Source organism: Nipponia nippon, unplaced genomic scaffold (assembly GCF_047370975.1).
Source record: "Nipponia nippon isolate SJK-2023a ecotype South Korea unplaced genomic scaffold, ASM4737097v1 scaffold_9, whole genome shotgun sequence".
Lineage (NCBI taxonomy): Eukaryota > Metazoa > Chordata > Aves > Pelecaniformes > Threskiornithidae > Nipponia > Nipponia nippon.
The window spans coordinates 33,144,738-33,159,792 of NW_028262413.1; the positions used below are offsets into that span (position 1 = coordinate 33,144,738).

The following is a 15,055-nucleotide window of genomic DNA, read 5'->3' on the forward strand; positions in this document are numbered from 1 at the left end:
GGCGGCGGGGGCGGGGTCCGGGCAGCTGCCTCAGCACGCGTTCAGACGAACCCAAGGCCACAAAACAACGGATTTTACCTTGAAAAGTACACACGGCCCTGCCGGCTATCGCGAAAAACACTTGATGGCGAGAGTTCGGGTAGTTAAAAGCCATGCCGCAACCGCCACGGCGCGCGCAGCTGTCGAGAGGCAGCCACAGCAAAGTGGCCGCCCGGCCCGGGCGGCGCGGGGGAGGGCGAGCAGCGCCCGGGCGCAGCCGGCGCTTAGGCTGCTTTCTCACCGAGTTTATCGACGGCAGCTGGCTGGGAGCACAGCGTCTGTGCTCGGTGAACCAAACCTCAGCAACGCGGACTTAACTACGACGCAACCAGTCAAACAGCGCACCTGCGGAGGTAGCTTACCTCACGTTCAAAAGCGCAACGCCGTACTCTGCACGAGTCCAAACAGATGCATGTTACAGCTTTTATTTTAAATTTCACATATGACTTCAGGAAGGTATGTCAGTCAGCTATTAACAAGCTAGTAACAGTCAGTTTAATAACTAGTCCTGAGATCCAGGAACTTCAACTCTACCGTGGTTGCCTAAACTGACAGAAAAGTCTTAATTACAACTATTCTGCAGTCTCCCAAAACCAGCACGTGTTTACTCACATATGCACAAGTTAATATTCTGATATCCTTCCTGGGGCAGTTTTCCTGAATTCCTAAATTCAGATGGTTCTGTTTATCAACACATTTAAGTGTGGCTAAATGTTGAGTCCTTCACTGAGATAATTTTTTCTTAGGCAGTACCTGTAATACATGTATGCAAAAGAATTTTTACAGATCAAGACTTACAAAGGCAAAACAAGGCAAAAGGAAAAAAAAAACAAACACTTGCATAAGAAACAGAGTTTGAATGATACCAGTCTAACATTTTATTTATTGCATACAAAAGGATTTCTTTTGACAATGGAATTTTATATGAAAAGTAATTTGATGCATACTGTTGAGAACCTTATCTTCAAAGTCAAAGATGCTGCAGAAAACTTAAGGCAATGCATCTAAGCATATAAAGCACAGTAAGTGGTGGAGATTTTCAAAATCAAAAGCCTATTCTCTTTCCTTCCCTTAAATAAGTCACAACTTTCTGGAATAGATGTAGGCTGCAGCTTTATTAGCCCCTGCAATAGCATGTAAGATCAGAACATTGTGATTCCTGGCAAATACCTAAGTGTTCAACATCACATTACAATGTTATGCGTACATTTAAAAGCAAGACAATATCAGTAGCAGTTATAAAACAAGTCAATTCATGGACCACTAAAATACCTCTAGTACCAAGCACCCAAATTAGGCGCATAAAAGATCTCCAAAAAAAAAAAAAATCCCCCAAACCTGTGCTTCTTTGTCCTGTAAGGAAGCCAAAATAGATTCTATCACATACCCAGGGTCTCTATTTCAGAGGCCCCCTTTTTTTTTTTTGTCCCATGTCTCTTAAGTACCTTCTTGGAAACTTTTAAAAGTGAGTATCATCAGACTTCAAGCATCAGTGGTCAACTAACTTCCCTCCTTCCCTCCCCACTGAAAAACAGAAAGTGTCTGTTCAGTACTTCCAGTTACTTTTATTCGTTTTTACCAATGCAGCTTCAACTTCATACTCACTTTCAGTTTCCTACAGCCATCATGTTCAAGAAGGTTTAGCATAAAACCATGTCAAGTATTGAAGCAGTCAAATCATGCGTTGCCTCTCTCCCATATCCCCCATCGTACAAGCACAAAGTGGTTTTAAGTTTAGTTTTAGCAATGCAATTAAGCTTGGAAACGTCCATTTATCACACATGCTGGAATAAAATTTCTCTCCACTTAAAGCCTCAGTGCCAGAGGTGTTAAGTTTGTTGCCAGCAATAGACACTGCACTGGCGAATGCTACTCCTAACAGATTTAAAAAAAAAAAAATATATATAAAAGGGAAGCAGCTTTAACCAGACAAAAACAGGCATCAAATTAGATAAGGTAATATTTATAGATGGATCACTTTTTTAGTGTAAACATAACAGTTCATCTTCTAGGTTTACTGTAAACCATTTTACACTTAATCTGATTATGAAAGACAAAGACAAGAGAAACCGAAGGTATTTATTATTCAATCCACTTACAAAGCAGGTGGCTTAATGCAAGCTTATTGACATGTTCATATATGATCCCCAAGGAACATCTTTTCCAAAGTGACAGTAATACTGTCTCAATGTTTTTGCACATTTGCATTTTGCAATGTTGAGCACATTTAAATAAACTATATTATATGTGAAAGAATGCTGATGAGCAACTTGAATCCCGATGTGGATTAAAACCTCCTCCAAAGGCGAAATGTTAGTACGTTATAACTTAGTTCTATATACTATATTATGCAGCAAATCTTAACTATAGAAAATATTTCAATCAGTGATGGACTGTTGGTAATTTATAAAGAGGGAATCTATGATCAAGGCAAAAACTAGGTAGCCACATAATTTGTGTCTCAGTTTCTACAGAAATTTACAGGCTTTCAACTCACTAATGAAAAACAAAACAAGAGACAAGTAGATTTAGCTAACTTTATTAACTTTAAAACTAATAAAAATCCCAAGACAAGCCTGGAATCCTTAAAAGTTCTATGAATGCATGTATATCTGCCAAAAAAAAAAAGAACCAAAACCACCAAAAAACCCAAAAACCCTGCAGCTCTAAGTCCTTATTGAATGGTTTTATATTAAAAAAAACAACCAAAAAACAACAAAAAAACAAAACCAAAAACAACCAAACACCCCCCCCAAACCAAAACCCCCTCAATGTGCGCAGATACTTCAACTTAAGTTAGCAGAAGACCAAACAGATTCTAAGCTCTCTTTCCATTTCCCTAATAAGTCTTTCAATCTGCAAGTATCTACAATCCAGCTAACTGAAATCAACATTTAGTGTTCACTAGAGCTGTTTCACAGCAGCAAATATTTAAGTTAGGGATTCAAATTTCTAGACATAAGAAAATGATAAATACAATCTGAACAGCAGTCTAAATGTTTAATATTGACATTCAAATATATCTGCATTGTGCTGAAATTTTAAAAACGAACACAAAAATCTGATCAGACAAAAACTCTGGTGATGAGTATGCTATATGTATCAGTCAAACTGAATATAGTTCATATTCTGTTCCCAGTATTAAGGATGTTATTTGACTCAGAACTGATATTGTAAATATACAGCAGCCATTTTTTCCTAATTAAGGAATGTCTCAATACATAATATTATCCTTTTCTAGATGATCTTTATACATTTAAACTAAAATATATGATTGATTAAATTAAGGAATCCGAGGTTAGTAATAAGTGAAATCATACTTTCAAAGCTCGATACTATGTAAAACAAACCAAAAAAAGAGACCACACAATTCTACTTACTAAAGCAGCTAATCTTGCCTGCAAGTTTGGGATCACAAAGCCCATAATATGTGCAAACAAATGCAATACAAGGAACCATGCAAAAATACAGTAATGAATTAAGAGAAAAAAATGTAAAACCTAAAAAATTTATAAATACACTGAAACTCAACTGTCTTCTACATAAACTGTAGGTCTAGCATTAGTTGTACCATATAGCAGAGCCAGCACTCTAGGTTCAATGCTTCCAAATCTGCGCAGGTAAGTCATGCCATCTTTGGTTGACTGCAGTACCAGGAAGGATGAGAGGGAGCGAGAGGGAGGACAAGAGTTCTGGAAAGCGATGTCAACTTTCACTAGGCAGCTGAGCCTCAATGTCCACTCTGCAAATGGGGCACTTCTTGTTCGTAATCAACCACTGATCTACACATACTTGGTGGAAAAGGTGCATACATGGAAGGCGCCTGTTATCAGAACAGAAAAACATTAGTGTTAATGAAGCATTTCCACATGAACATACCCTCTGGAAAAACGGTAATGTGAGTTTTGCTATTGAGGTGTCTATTCTTTTTGCATGTGTATGTTTTTCAAAAAGTTTCACTAGCCTTTCCAGTTGAACCTGCAGTTTGTCTAGTTCCAAGAAGAAATGGATATGGGCAATTAAGTCAAGCATCAGCTAGCTTCTGCTGTATTATACCGATTTAAACCCGTTATAGCTTAAGTAGCATTACTCCAGAAAAACTAAAATTGACAGTCCTGATTAATTCAGGGCATCAGCTTGGGCTCATGTCATAAGACAGTCAACTTATGGAAGACCATAAGAAAATAACCTACATTCTACCCAAAGACAATATAGACTGAACAATGCACGTTTTCAATTGCAACTTGTTTAACTTATTGGTTCAATGACAGATAGTCTTTAATTGTAACTGTTAACTTAGGGAGTATTGCAAAGAGTAGTGTACCACATTCAAGTATTGTCTCAAAGCCAGAACATTAACATTATATTCTGATATTTAGTGGTACTATTTACCTGACATCTTCACCTTCCTCCAATATAGACAAACAGATAGTACACTTTTCCTCTGTGTCTTCTTCTGTTCCTTCCTCCCCATCTTGTTTGCAGTGCAGTTTCCTCTGTGAGAACCAATCAGTTGTTACCTTATTAGTAGAGATGACATTATTGACAAACTGAGTAAAATCTGTTTTTAATACATATTCAAAACATACTACTTTGAAAACATTTCATAATATTTATTCAAATATAGCTGAATGAAAATGAATCAAGAACTAGCATTTGGAGCAAAATCACAGGACATTTCAGATTTACTTAACTATTGTTAATTACGAAAGTCTACTGGACTGTGAATATATTAATTTCATATTGTTGCAACCAGTCCTTTACTTGTTGCCTATGTTTAAATATCTTCATTTCATTCATGAAGAGGCAAAAAAAAAAAATCCTTTCAAACCTAGTATCTTAAGTCACTATCAAGTGTGAAAGGAAACTATGTAAATGTGGATAGGATTCTACATTATGGTATAATAAACTCCAACTGAGAGACAACTTAAGTTGCCAAAATTCTGTAGCAGATTCAAAACTTCCTTGTGTCCCAGTCTTCCCAATGTGATCAGAGTAAAGGTTAAAATGATACATACCAACCAGGTAAGCATCATGAACAATTTACTGCAAAAATAAAATCTTACTTTATTTGCTGAGTTATCACTGAAGTCTGTTGACAATTCAGCTATTACCAATAGTTATTTCATTGCTCACAAGGCTATTCATAACTGCTGGACAAGTTATTAAATCATATCAAACCACTTCTGTTTATCACATTACAGTAGCTTTTTATCTAGAGACCAAATTTTTAATTTTCTTTGTGAAAGAAGCGGCATTGTAAGCTTTGCTTACAATTGTAAGCAAATTGTAATTGTAATTGTAAAAGCAATTGTAAGCTTTGCTTACAATCCTTGAAATTGCAAGATACAGAAAACATGCACTCTTTGAAGCTGACATTTCTGCAGATTTAAGCTAAACGTAAGCATTATTACATTTTCAAAGAAATATTACAGACAGGCCACAATTTGAGAAATCCTCACCTTTTTGTATTTATGTGGATATGTGCATCTTTCTATAGTTCCCTGTGTTGCTCCACGATTAACATTGCCTAATCGCTCCTCCAAGTGAATCAGCTCCTAAAAATTATCAAGGAATAAACAGTGTAAGGGCTGTTATTTCAACTACCTTGAGTAAATATTAATTTTATTCTAACCCATTTGCAGAATGACAAACTCTCAATTCCCAACTTATTCAAATACAGGCAAAGCAAAAAAGAATATGTTTTTGTGGGAAAAGTGATGGGTTTCTGTAGAAAAACCCACACAACACTGCCTGGTATTTTCAGTTACAGGGAAACACTACTACTAAAAAAATTAGAAATTGTTTGTCAGCTAGGAATGGTTATCAGTACGTTCACACATACTTGTGTGTCTAATGAGGAAAATGCAATTAAAATGCACTAGGTAAATATTTGCTTTCTAACAGTCATTAAGGCTTAGAAGAAAAAAAAAGTTGCTTAAGTTGAGATACAATGATTTATTTTTCTCCAGCAATGAGTTTATTGGAACCATGAGATGTCACACTGAAGATGTTTACGGTGGACTAGGTCATTAACTCTCTGCATCTGATACCTTTTATTTTCTCCTTTTTTTTTTTTTTTTCTTTCTTCCCTCAGTTTCAATTCCTGCACTACATAACAAACAGGACAGCACTGTTGAAGTTGCCAAGTTTCACCCTCACGAGGAGGATCCTGGCACAGTTATTCAGAGACACCACTACCTTTTACCAACATATCATGTGAATACTACATCCTACTAACTGGGGTGGTGGGCAGAGCAAGATGTACTGTCAGTTAATAACCACCTAGGCCTACATTGTCCAGGGCACCTTTTATTGACTGACTTTTCAATACGCTTTTATCCCAGTTCACGATAGTGAGGTCATTCTATAAATAAAGGGTATTTTCTTTATGATTTTTACATCTATAGAACTAGCTCTACCATATACCCTCCCCATATTCCCTCATGACACATTTTGACATATATCTAGTTTTATTCTATTACAAACCTCAAAATTGCCCCTGAAAGGGCCTCTGAATGATGTTCCATCCAATCCCGATGAAATGTAACGGATGTGAGGGTAGCCCGCCATGTCTGGTACCTATTCAAACAGCAGACGTTAAGTTAAACCTATTCAGAACAGTTTCAGTATTTTACTGTTCACTTTGTAAAATTTAAGATCCTTTTGCTTTTATTGAATCACTTATTATTTATACTCCTCAGCTTGAGCATACAATTCCAACTGATGACATAACACACCACCGCTCTACATAACACAACACCACCCTGAGCTCTCTAAACATAACCAGAAGCAAAACAGAAATGAGACTAGATCCTCTATCATAATCTCTCCACATCTGCATTATGTATTGCTTGGTCTCACTTCCAAAGTCTTAAAATCTCCAACCTACTTTTTATAAACCGCCATAAATATCTACCTATTTTTGTAAACAAAACACCTAAAAGCTACACATGAAGTTACAAAAAGAACTCACTAAAGATTCTTAAATGTAAATTTTTGGTACAGCAGAAAAAACAAGGCTAATACTCAGTCTGCAAAAAAACAGCCGACATCCTTATCTTCCCCAAAAGAACTGAACATCTTCAGACATACTTCAAATTCAGAGGCAGATAAGAAAAATAACACTCAAAACTCACATCTAAAGTCACAGGCAACTCTACATACACTCTATACTCAAGCATCCACTGACTTCCTTGCATATTAAGAGATACAAGCAGTGAACAAGATACCGGTGTCCAGCAATACACCCTGCGGGCAGCACTTCAAGCACCAGCGCTTTTCACACAGGAAAGCAGAAAAGTAATTAATATACTAAGGACCACCTTCACAGCAGTGCTTCTGCATTCCATTTTTACTCCCCCCCCCAGGTGAGTGAATAATGGTATTGACTTTATGTCAGAAACATACCAGCAGCAAATTTTAATGAACATGTGAAAAAAACCCCAAATGATCAGCAGGTTCAGTTTACTTAATCATGTAGAGTGCACTGATATGTGGACTGTAAGCAGCAGTTCATCTGGAAATAATGTTAAGTACTTGAGAAGTACTATCCTCCTTTCTGTGCTATCAGCTGGTAATGTCTCTGCTGCTGTATATAACAGCTCAAAATTCATCTCATGAGGCTGTCAAGTCAGACATCCCAGATATTATTCATGAACTCAGGTATTCACGTGTGGCTTTTCTTTTTTCCAGCAGACACTTCTAAGCTTAACATATATAAAGGTGTAAAACTGAATTAATGTACTGTGAGAAAGCATAGGCCTAGAGTAAGTTACTCATATAACATACCAATAAGCTACCTTTCTGTATTTTTCAAATCCAGTCTGGTAACTAAAAGTTGACAGTGATAGAAAAGATTTCTCTGCCCTAAACAATTTTTTTCAGAAAAGAAAAACAGAATCTGATTATTTTAAAGCAATTTACATGGTGCTTGTTAAATGATGACCACATAGTACCAATATAAGCCATAAATACAGCCACAATATTAGTATTAGATTTTTACAAACCAGACTAATAGAAACTGGAAATTTAACTTTCAGAATATTTCCAGAACCCTAATACAGGGGTTCCCTCTCTCACAAGCAGCCTAAATACCTGTTGGTGTGGTACTAATTAGAGCTGGAGATGGGAAACAAGCAAGACAGAATGACTGCTGCAAACTCAGTGTATCAATTTAAAGATCCAAGCTGTTATGCAATATGCAGAGTGTATTTACAGAGATTATATACTAATACATGAATTCAATATGATTGCAAATATAGAATTTTATATCACAAGATATGTATATTCATCTGCATACCTAAACATTTCATGTAAGTAACATCTGTTGGTGTCACAGCTCTTACTGTTTGACAATATAAACTGCAGCTGTAACAAAGGAATTTGGGAAAGCGTATTAAAAATATGATAATTTGTAAAAACTACGTTGTAAGGAATCTGTCTCGGATAATTGGTGATTTATGATCCATTCTCCTTGTAAGTGTGTAATTCTACTTTGTCTTCCAATTACAGAAAACACATTTAAAGAACTAGGTCACTCATCTACACTATGAACATATTCGTCCCAGGTTTTTAGTAGGCGTAGACCTGTTTGGCATCCTTTGGAAGTTTCCATTGCCTGTTCATTACATTGTGAATTGATTGCCTCCACTCAGAGGAAAGGAAACTCCTGGCAAAACCTAAGCCAAGTCTCAGGAGTGACTTTCACTGCTTGTGTTTTTGATTCAGCAGGATTTGAAAACAGTCTGTTGGAAAACAATGCACCTGATAGCACAGATACTGCATCATTACAGGAGCTGTAAAGTCACATTGTATTGCCATAATGCAATAATTATAGTTCTAATTGCCTCAAAGGCCAACATTTACCAACTGCAGTGACATGCACCCAGACAGGTCTCCCGTTTGGAACAAATTCTGCTACTGGAGCCTATCTATTTAAGGAGCCTACTAAATTTAATTTTAACACTACAAAACCAACCAAGAATTTCTCAGAGTACATACCACAACAAACTACTCAACTTAGACAACAGAAATATTGGGTGGGATAATACATTTTCATGCTAATTAATGGGCCTTCGTATTATCCTGATGGGGAATGGCATAACACCTCTGCAAAATTATCTGAACGTACATTATGTACAGGCTCTTTTATAAAATATTGTGAGAGTGCAGCTTACATTTCTGGCCAAGTAAAAGAGTGTTGTGAAAAACCATCTCTATAAGAAAAAAATAGCTGTTTTACACCTGCAGAATAAGCAGTCTGCTAACACAGCAAGATTTTAACTAACTACATGTGTGACTACAAGCTGGAGGAAAGATGGGCAAGAGAGAACTATCAATAATGCTGTCGTGGTTTAACCCCAGCCGGCTTGCCTTGGCGGGTTTGTGGGAGTGTGATATAATCAATCTGCCAGGCCTCCCCATATTTATATTTCAACCATTGTCCTTCGTACCAGAGAGGCTTGAACCGCTTGGCCTGTTTGACTGCAGCGCACGTTTCACATTCATGGATAATCTGTGCAATAGTATCCACGGTCAAGTCCACCCCTCAATCATGAGCCCATCTATATGTTGCATCTCTCCCTTGATGGCCTGAGGTTTCATGGGCCCACCAAGCTATAAATAATTCACCCTTACGTTGCCCGTCCAGATCCACCTAAGCCACTTCAGTCTTAGCAGCCTGATCCACCTGCTGGTTGTTTTGATGTTCTTCAGTGGCCCGACTCTTGGGTACATGAGCGTCTACGTGACGTACTTTTACAACCAGGTTCTCTACCCGGGCAGCACGATAGTCTACTATTAGTCTCCATTCTCCGTTAGACTTTTGCACTGGCCATGTGGGACTATTAAAGGGTGAGCAAGTCTTGCTGATCACTCCTTGGCTCTCCAATCGACGAATCAGCTTACAGATGGGAATCGGGGAGTCTCGGTTGGTGCGATATTGCCACCGGTGCACCGCTGTGGTGGTGATCGGCACCTGTTGTCCTTTGACCCTCAGCAAGCCCACAACAGAAGGGTCCTCCAAGAGACCAGGCAAGGTGGACAGCTGTTTAATTTCCTCTGTCTCCAAGGCAGCTATATCAAAAGCCAACCGGTATCCTTTTGGGTCTGTGAAATACCCTCTCCTGAGGTAGTCTATGCCAAGGATGCACAGAGCCTCTGGGCCAGTCACAACAGGGTGCTTTTGCCACTCGTTCCCAGTTAGACTCACTTTGGCTTCCAATACAGTTAGCTGCTGGGATCCCCCTGTCACTCCAGAAATACAGATGGGTTCTGCCCCTTTATAGCTTGATGGCATTAGGGTACACTGGGCACTGGTATCCACGAGAGCCTTATACTCCTGTGGGTCTGATGTGCCAAACCGTCAAATCCGCACAGTCCAGTAAACCCAGTTGTCCCTTTCCTCCACGTGGCTGGAGGCAGGGCCCCTCTAGTCCTGGTCATAATACTAATTACTCAATTGTTGTAAATACGAGTCAGAAGTCCCTTCATTAAGATCAGATGTGAGATGAGCCCTTCTACTCTGTCTGGGGAACCGCTCACTGGAAACTGGAGCACCAATTTTCCTGAAAGAACCCATTTGTGGTTGTTTTTCCTTGCAACTCATGTACTCGTGCCTCTAGGGTCGAGGTAGATTTTCCATCCCACTTCTTCATGTCCTCTCCATGGTCACGCAGGTAAAACCACAAGGTGACCCGTGGTGTGTACCCTCTATATCCTCTCTCTTGAGCAGAAGAATGCTGACTTCTAATAGCTGAGATACTGGTCTGTACAGGTGGGGCGTAGGACATATCTTCTTTGAGCTGCTGGACCTCCCAGGACAGTTTCTACACAGCTGAGAAGAGGGAGGAAGAGAGATTTTCTTTGTATTGCTGAAGCTGGCCAGCCAATTCATCCACCATTGGTTCCTCTACGTCTTTCCAGGTCATTACTGCCAATGAGTTGGCGTACGACGATGGTATGCTCCATGCAAACTTCCACCACATGGGTCGTGTGCACTGAACTTCATCCGAATCTTTGGATAACTGCTCATTATCCAGGTCACTATAAATCACCTCCAGCATGGCTAATTCCCTCAAGTACTGGATACCTCTCTCCATGGTGGTCCACTTGCCTGGGTTATATATAACATCTTCTTTGAAGGGATACCTTTCAGGACTTTCAGTCACCTCCAGAGGCTGAAGGCTTATGCCCCTTTTCTAATTGCTTTGTCAACTCCCCCTTCCCAGCTGCTTGGCTTCCCTAGCCTCTAATTCCAGGCTACTGGCCCCATTATCCCAGCATCGGAGCAGCCAGGTGACAATGTGCTCACCTGGACCACAGCTGAAATATTTTTGCATATCTCACAGCTCACTCAGGGACAGGGATTGGGTGGTTACTGTCTCATTTACGAGTTCTTTCTCTTCTCATGCTGCCCTGCTTTTTCATCATCCCTTACTAAACAAGTTGACTTTCACTTCCAGGACTACTTCTTGTTTATAGGGGTGACTGATACTGCCATGGGTTGGTTCTCTTATTCAGCTGCAGTGCCCGTCGCAGGGGCTGGAGTAGCCGCAGTGCCTGTTGTTTTGTCATCAGATCCAGAGACCCTCTCTTGCCCTTGAGGGTACTGGATAGTGTAGAACAGGGCTCAGTAGGCATGGGCCAGGCCCCAGCACAATGCAGTGATTTGTGTCTCTCTGGAGTTGCCAGGGTGACAGCATACTTTTTCCAAACACTTTACTAGTTTTTCAGGATTCTGCACTTGTTCAAGGAGTGAAGTTCCAGAACACTGGAGGTGCCCACTGTCCTAGGTACTTGCCCATACTATCCCACACACCCTGCCACTCATTACTATCCAGCCTCAGGGTAGATCTCTGGGTGATATTCTTAAATAGTTGTTTAACTTTAAACAAGACCTGAAACACATTCAGGAGTAGGAGCAACAAGAACATGCTGGTTTGAACATCCCAAGGATATTAAAAATTCTCAAGAGCTATTGTAACTAGTCTGGAGGAGAAGGGGAAGGTGTAGGAAGGTGTCTCCTCTGTAAATTGGCTCTCTGAGGAGAAAAGGTACAAAGTGTAATTATTAATAGCTTCGGAGAGATTGCTCCTGAAGTATGGAGATGACAATGCTGAGTACAAATACCAGATTAGTCTCACAACCAGCCTTTTTATCATATCATAAACCAGTGTTACAAAATACAGCAAAATGATAACCTTGACCCAGCTCCCAGTGGTGACAAACAGCACAACAGGGAGCATATACTGCAAGTAAGGTGTTAGTACTTAACAACTCCGAGAACAAGCACGACAACTTTGAGAGCAAATTAATCAATATTGTGACCAGCGACTATCAAACTAATATAACGAATGTTTATAACAAATTTGTTCTAACACACTCTGGTCAGATTTGTTGTTATCTCAACCTGTCGAGCCCCATGCTGGGCACCAAAAAGGACTGTTGTGGTTTAACCCCAACCGGCAACTGAGCACCACACAGCCACTCACTCACTTCAGAAGAGTAGAAGTGAGAAAACTCATGGCTTGAGATAAGAACAGTTTAATAATTGAAATAAAATAGAATAGTAATAAGAATAACAACAATAATAAAAGAAGATACAAAGCAAGTGATGCACAATGCAATTGCTCACCACCCACTGACCAATGCCCAGCCAGTCCCCAGGCAGTGGCCCCCCGGACAACTTTCCCCTAGTTTGTATACTGAGCATGATGTCATATGGAATATCCTGTTGGCCAGTTTGGGTCAGCTGTCGTGGCTGTGCCCTCTCCCAGCTTCTTGTGCATCTCCAGCCTTCTCAGTTGGTAGAGCATGAGAAGCTGAAAAGTCCTTGATTTAGTGTAAGCACTGCTTAGCAACAACTAAAACATCAGCATGTTATCAACATTATTCTCATCCTAAATCCAAAACACAGTACTATACCAGCTACTAGGAAGAAAATTATCATAGCCAAAACCAGGACAAATGCGCACCTAAGAACAGTGTAACTAAAATCCCTTTGACTGTTACCATCAACCTTCAAATGCAAAGAAAAGATTTCAGCTCTCTTGAAAGAGCTTCACACACAAATGGAAGTGTGTTTTCAGTAAGTTTTCATATTGAACATAAGAAAAAAGGAAAAGCTTAAAGCTAAAGAAGAAAGTAAAGAGATAAAGGTAATGCCAGTCTGCACTAAGTGCTTGTATATATTCTTTTGGATATAGCCAAATTATAATACACACTTTAAAGCAATACACTCTGGACTTGCAAATTCCAGTACAAGTTTGTTAAGACCTGTTTGTTTCCTCTAGAACAAGTATCATCTGTTTCTGGTTTTGCACTTTCTATTGACACTTCCCACTACCACAAAAATTTGCAGCAACTAAAAAATTCAAGGCTAAGTCTGAACCATTTACAACACATACACTCTGAAACAGTTCGAAGGAAAGATTTTCTTCCTTGCTACCTTCCTTTAAATACCTTCCATCTTTCCAGGATCTTTCTGCCTTTCAGTTGTCACAGTCAGTGAAGAGATTCTTCCATTGTATGGTACCACCTGTCCATCCCAGTCTTTCATACAATGGTCCACATTAAGTATGATCTTCATACACATCAAAACAAATCCCAACAATAAGCTTATCTAGTTAACTGCCTAGGTCTTCATCAATACTAAAAAAAGAAGTAAAGCTGATCAATTAATATCTTAATAAGGCAAATTCAAACAAGGAAAAGTTGCAGTTTTCATAGAGAGACACTGTGAAGGAACAAGTAATGCGTGCTGCATAGATAAAACCTAACTGTATCTGTCTCTGAGGGAACATAAAATGAGCGCTCTTCAATAGCCTATATTCTACAAAAAAACTGAAGAACAGTAATTCATGTTTATATTAAGAAAAAAGTAGCAGCAACATTACAAAAGTCCATTTTCTTATTTGAAAAATGCAGTTAAATTTGATGCAGCTAATCAAGGCTATTTCAAACCTAACATTCACCTTGAACTACTATAGCTACAGTGTTACAGCCTTAAGCTAAGTGTTCAGATATTTTTCAGGAAGTTTGTTAGCTTTTTTTGTATGGACCAGTTGCATCTCTTAGAGCTGCGATACCTGTATAACTACACTCAGAGTGATATTATTCTGACCAGCACACATCTACCATAATGTACTGGGACCTACTGGCTTATACCTCCAAATCCCTCCCAATTTTTACAACTAAGTGTAAAAATGGCCTCAAACACTCTGAGTCATTCAACAGTTGAAGGAACAAAACAGTAAGCCTCTGAAACAGAAAAAAAAGGGGGGACAGCATATGAAAGCTGGATATATAGCACCTGAGAGAGGTTAAGTTATCATAAGTAACCTTTTCTTTTTTTTTTTTTTTTTTTTAAAATTATGATCCAGAGATCTCACACTGACTGGCAAGCTGCAGTCTAGGTTCACAGATAAATTAAGGAGCCTTCTCAAGGCTTGCATCAACCCCACAGAGATTTATTACACCATAGCTAGCAAACTGTAAAGTCCAGATAATTCCACCCACCCACACACACTATTGAAAAAGGCAGAAGAAGCTGAAGTCAAGAGACTGGAACAGCATATCCCAGGAACTTCTTTGATTAACAGGTAGCTGAAACAATTTGAGAGGCATGTAGATAGCCTCCATTATTTAAGATATATTTTATAAAACAGAAACTAAAAAAACCCAACAACAATAACCAAAAAACCCCATAAAACCACCCACCACCAAATCCGACTACTCCGCATAATATCATCTCAAAATTGTATCTATGACAGCTTTGCATGTTTTAAAAACAACAAGCTGAAGAGAATACTCTATCAGTGGCAGTGGTTTGTTGCTTAAGTTTCAAATAGTCAAAATCCCAGACCAGTTCTAGTTATTCACCTAAACAAAAGTAAAAGTTAAAAGGCACAAAGGGAACACTGCTCACTTCAGGTCTATATTCCATTTAAAATTTAGTTATCAGTTTAGAGCTGAAGAGATTTTGTTTTTCTTCTTTGAGTATGAAGAGAAGATG

General features: G+C 39.0%; 1 protein-coding gene across 4 annotated transcripts in view; it reads right to left on the minus strand.

Annotated features, from left to right (window-relative positions):
• Positions 1-1,445: 1,445 nt before the first annotated feature.
• RNF111 (ring finger protein 111) overlaps positions 1,446-15,055 on the minus strand; it is a 67,060-nt gene continuing 53,450 nt past the window's right edge. For all 4 annotated transcript variants that reach the window (XM_087745411.1, XM_087745414.1, XM_087745412.1 and 1 more), the window contains 4 exons: positions 6,529-6,621; positions 5,502-5,597; positions 4,432-4,559; positions 1,446-3,862 (listed from right to left, as the gene is read on the minus strand). In XM_087745411.1, the coding sequence (XP_087601537.1) occupies positions 3,745-3,862; positions 4,432-4,559; positions 5,502-5,597; positions 6,529-6,621 (435 nt within the window). In that variant the 3' untranslated portion in view covers positions 1,446-3,744. The remainder of the gene's footprint in view (positions 3,863-4,431; positions 4,560-5,501; positions 5,598-6,528; positions 6,622-15,055) is intronic.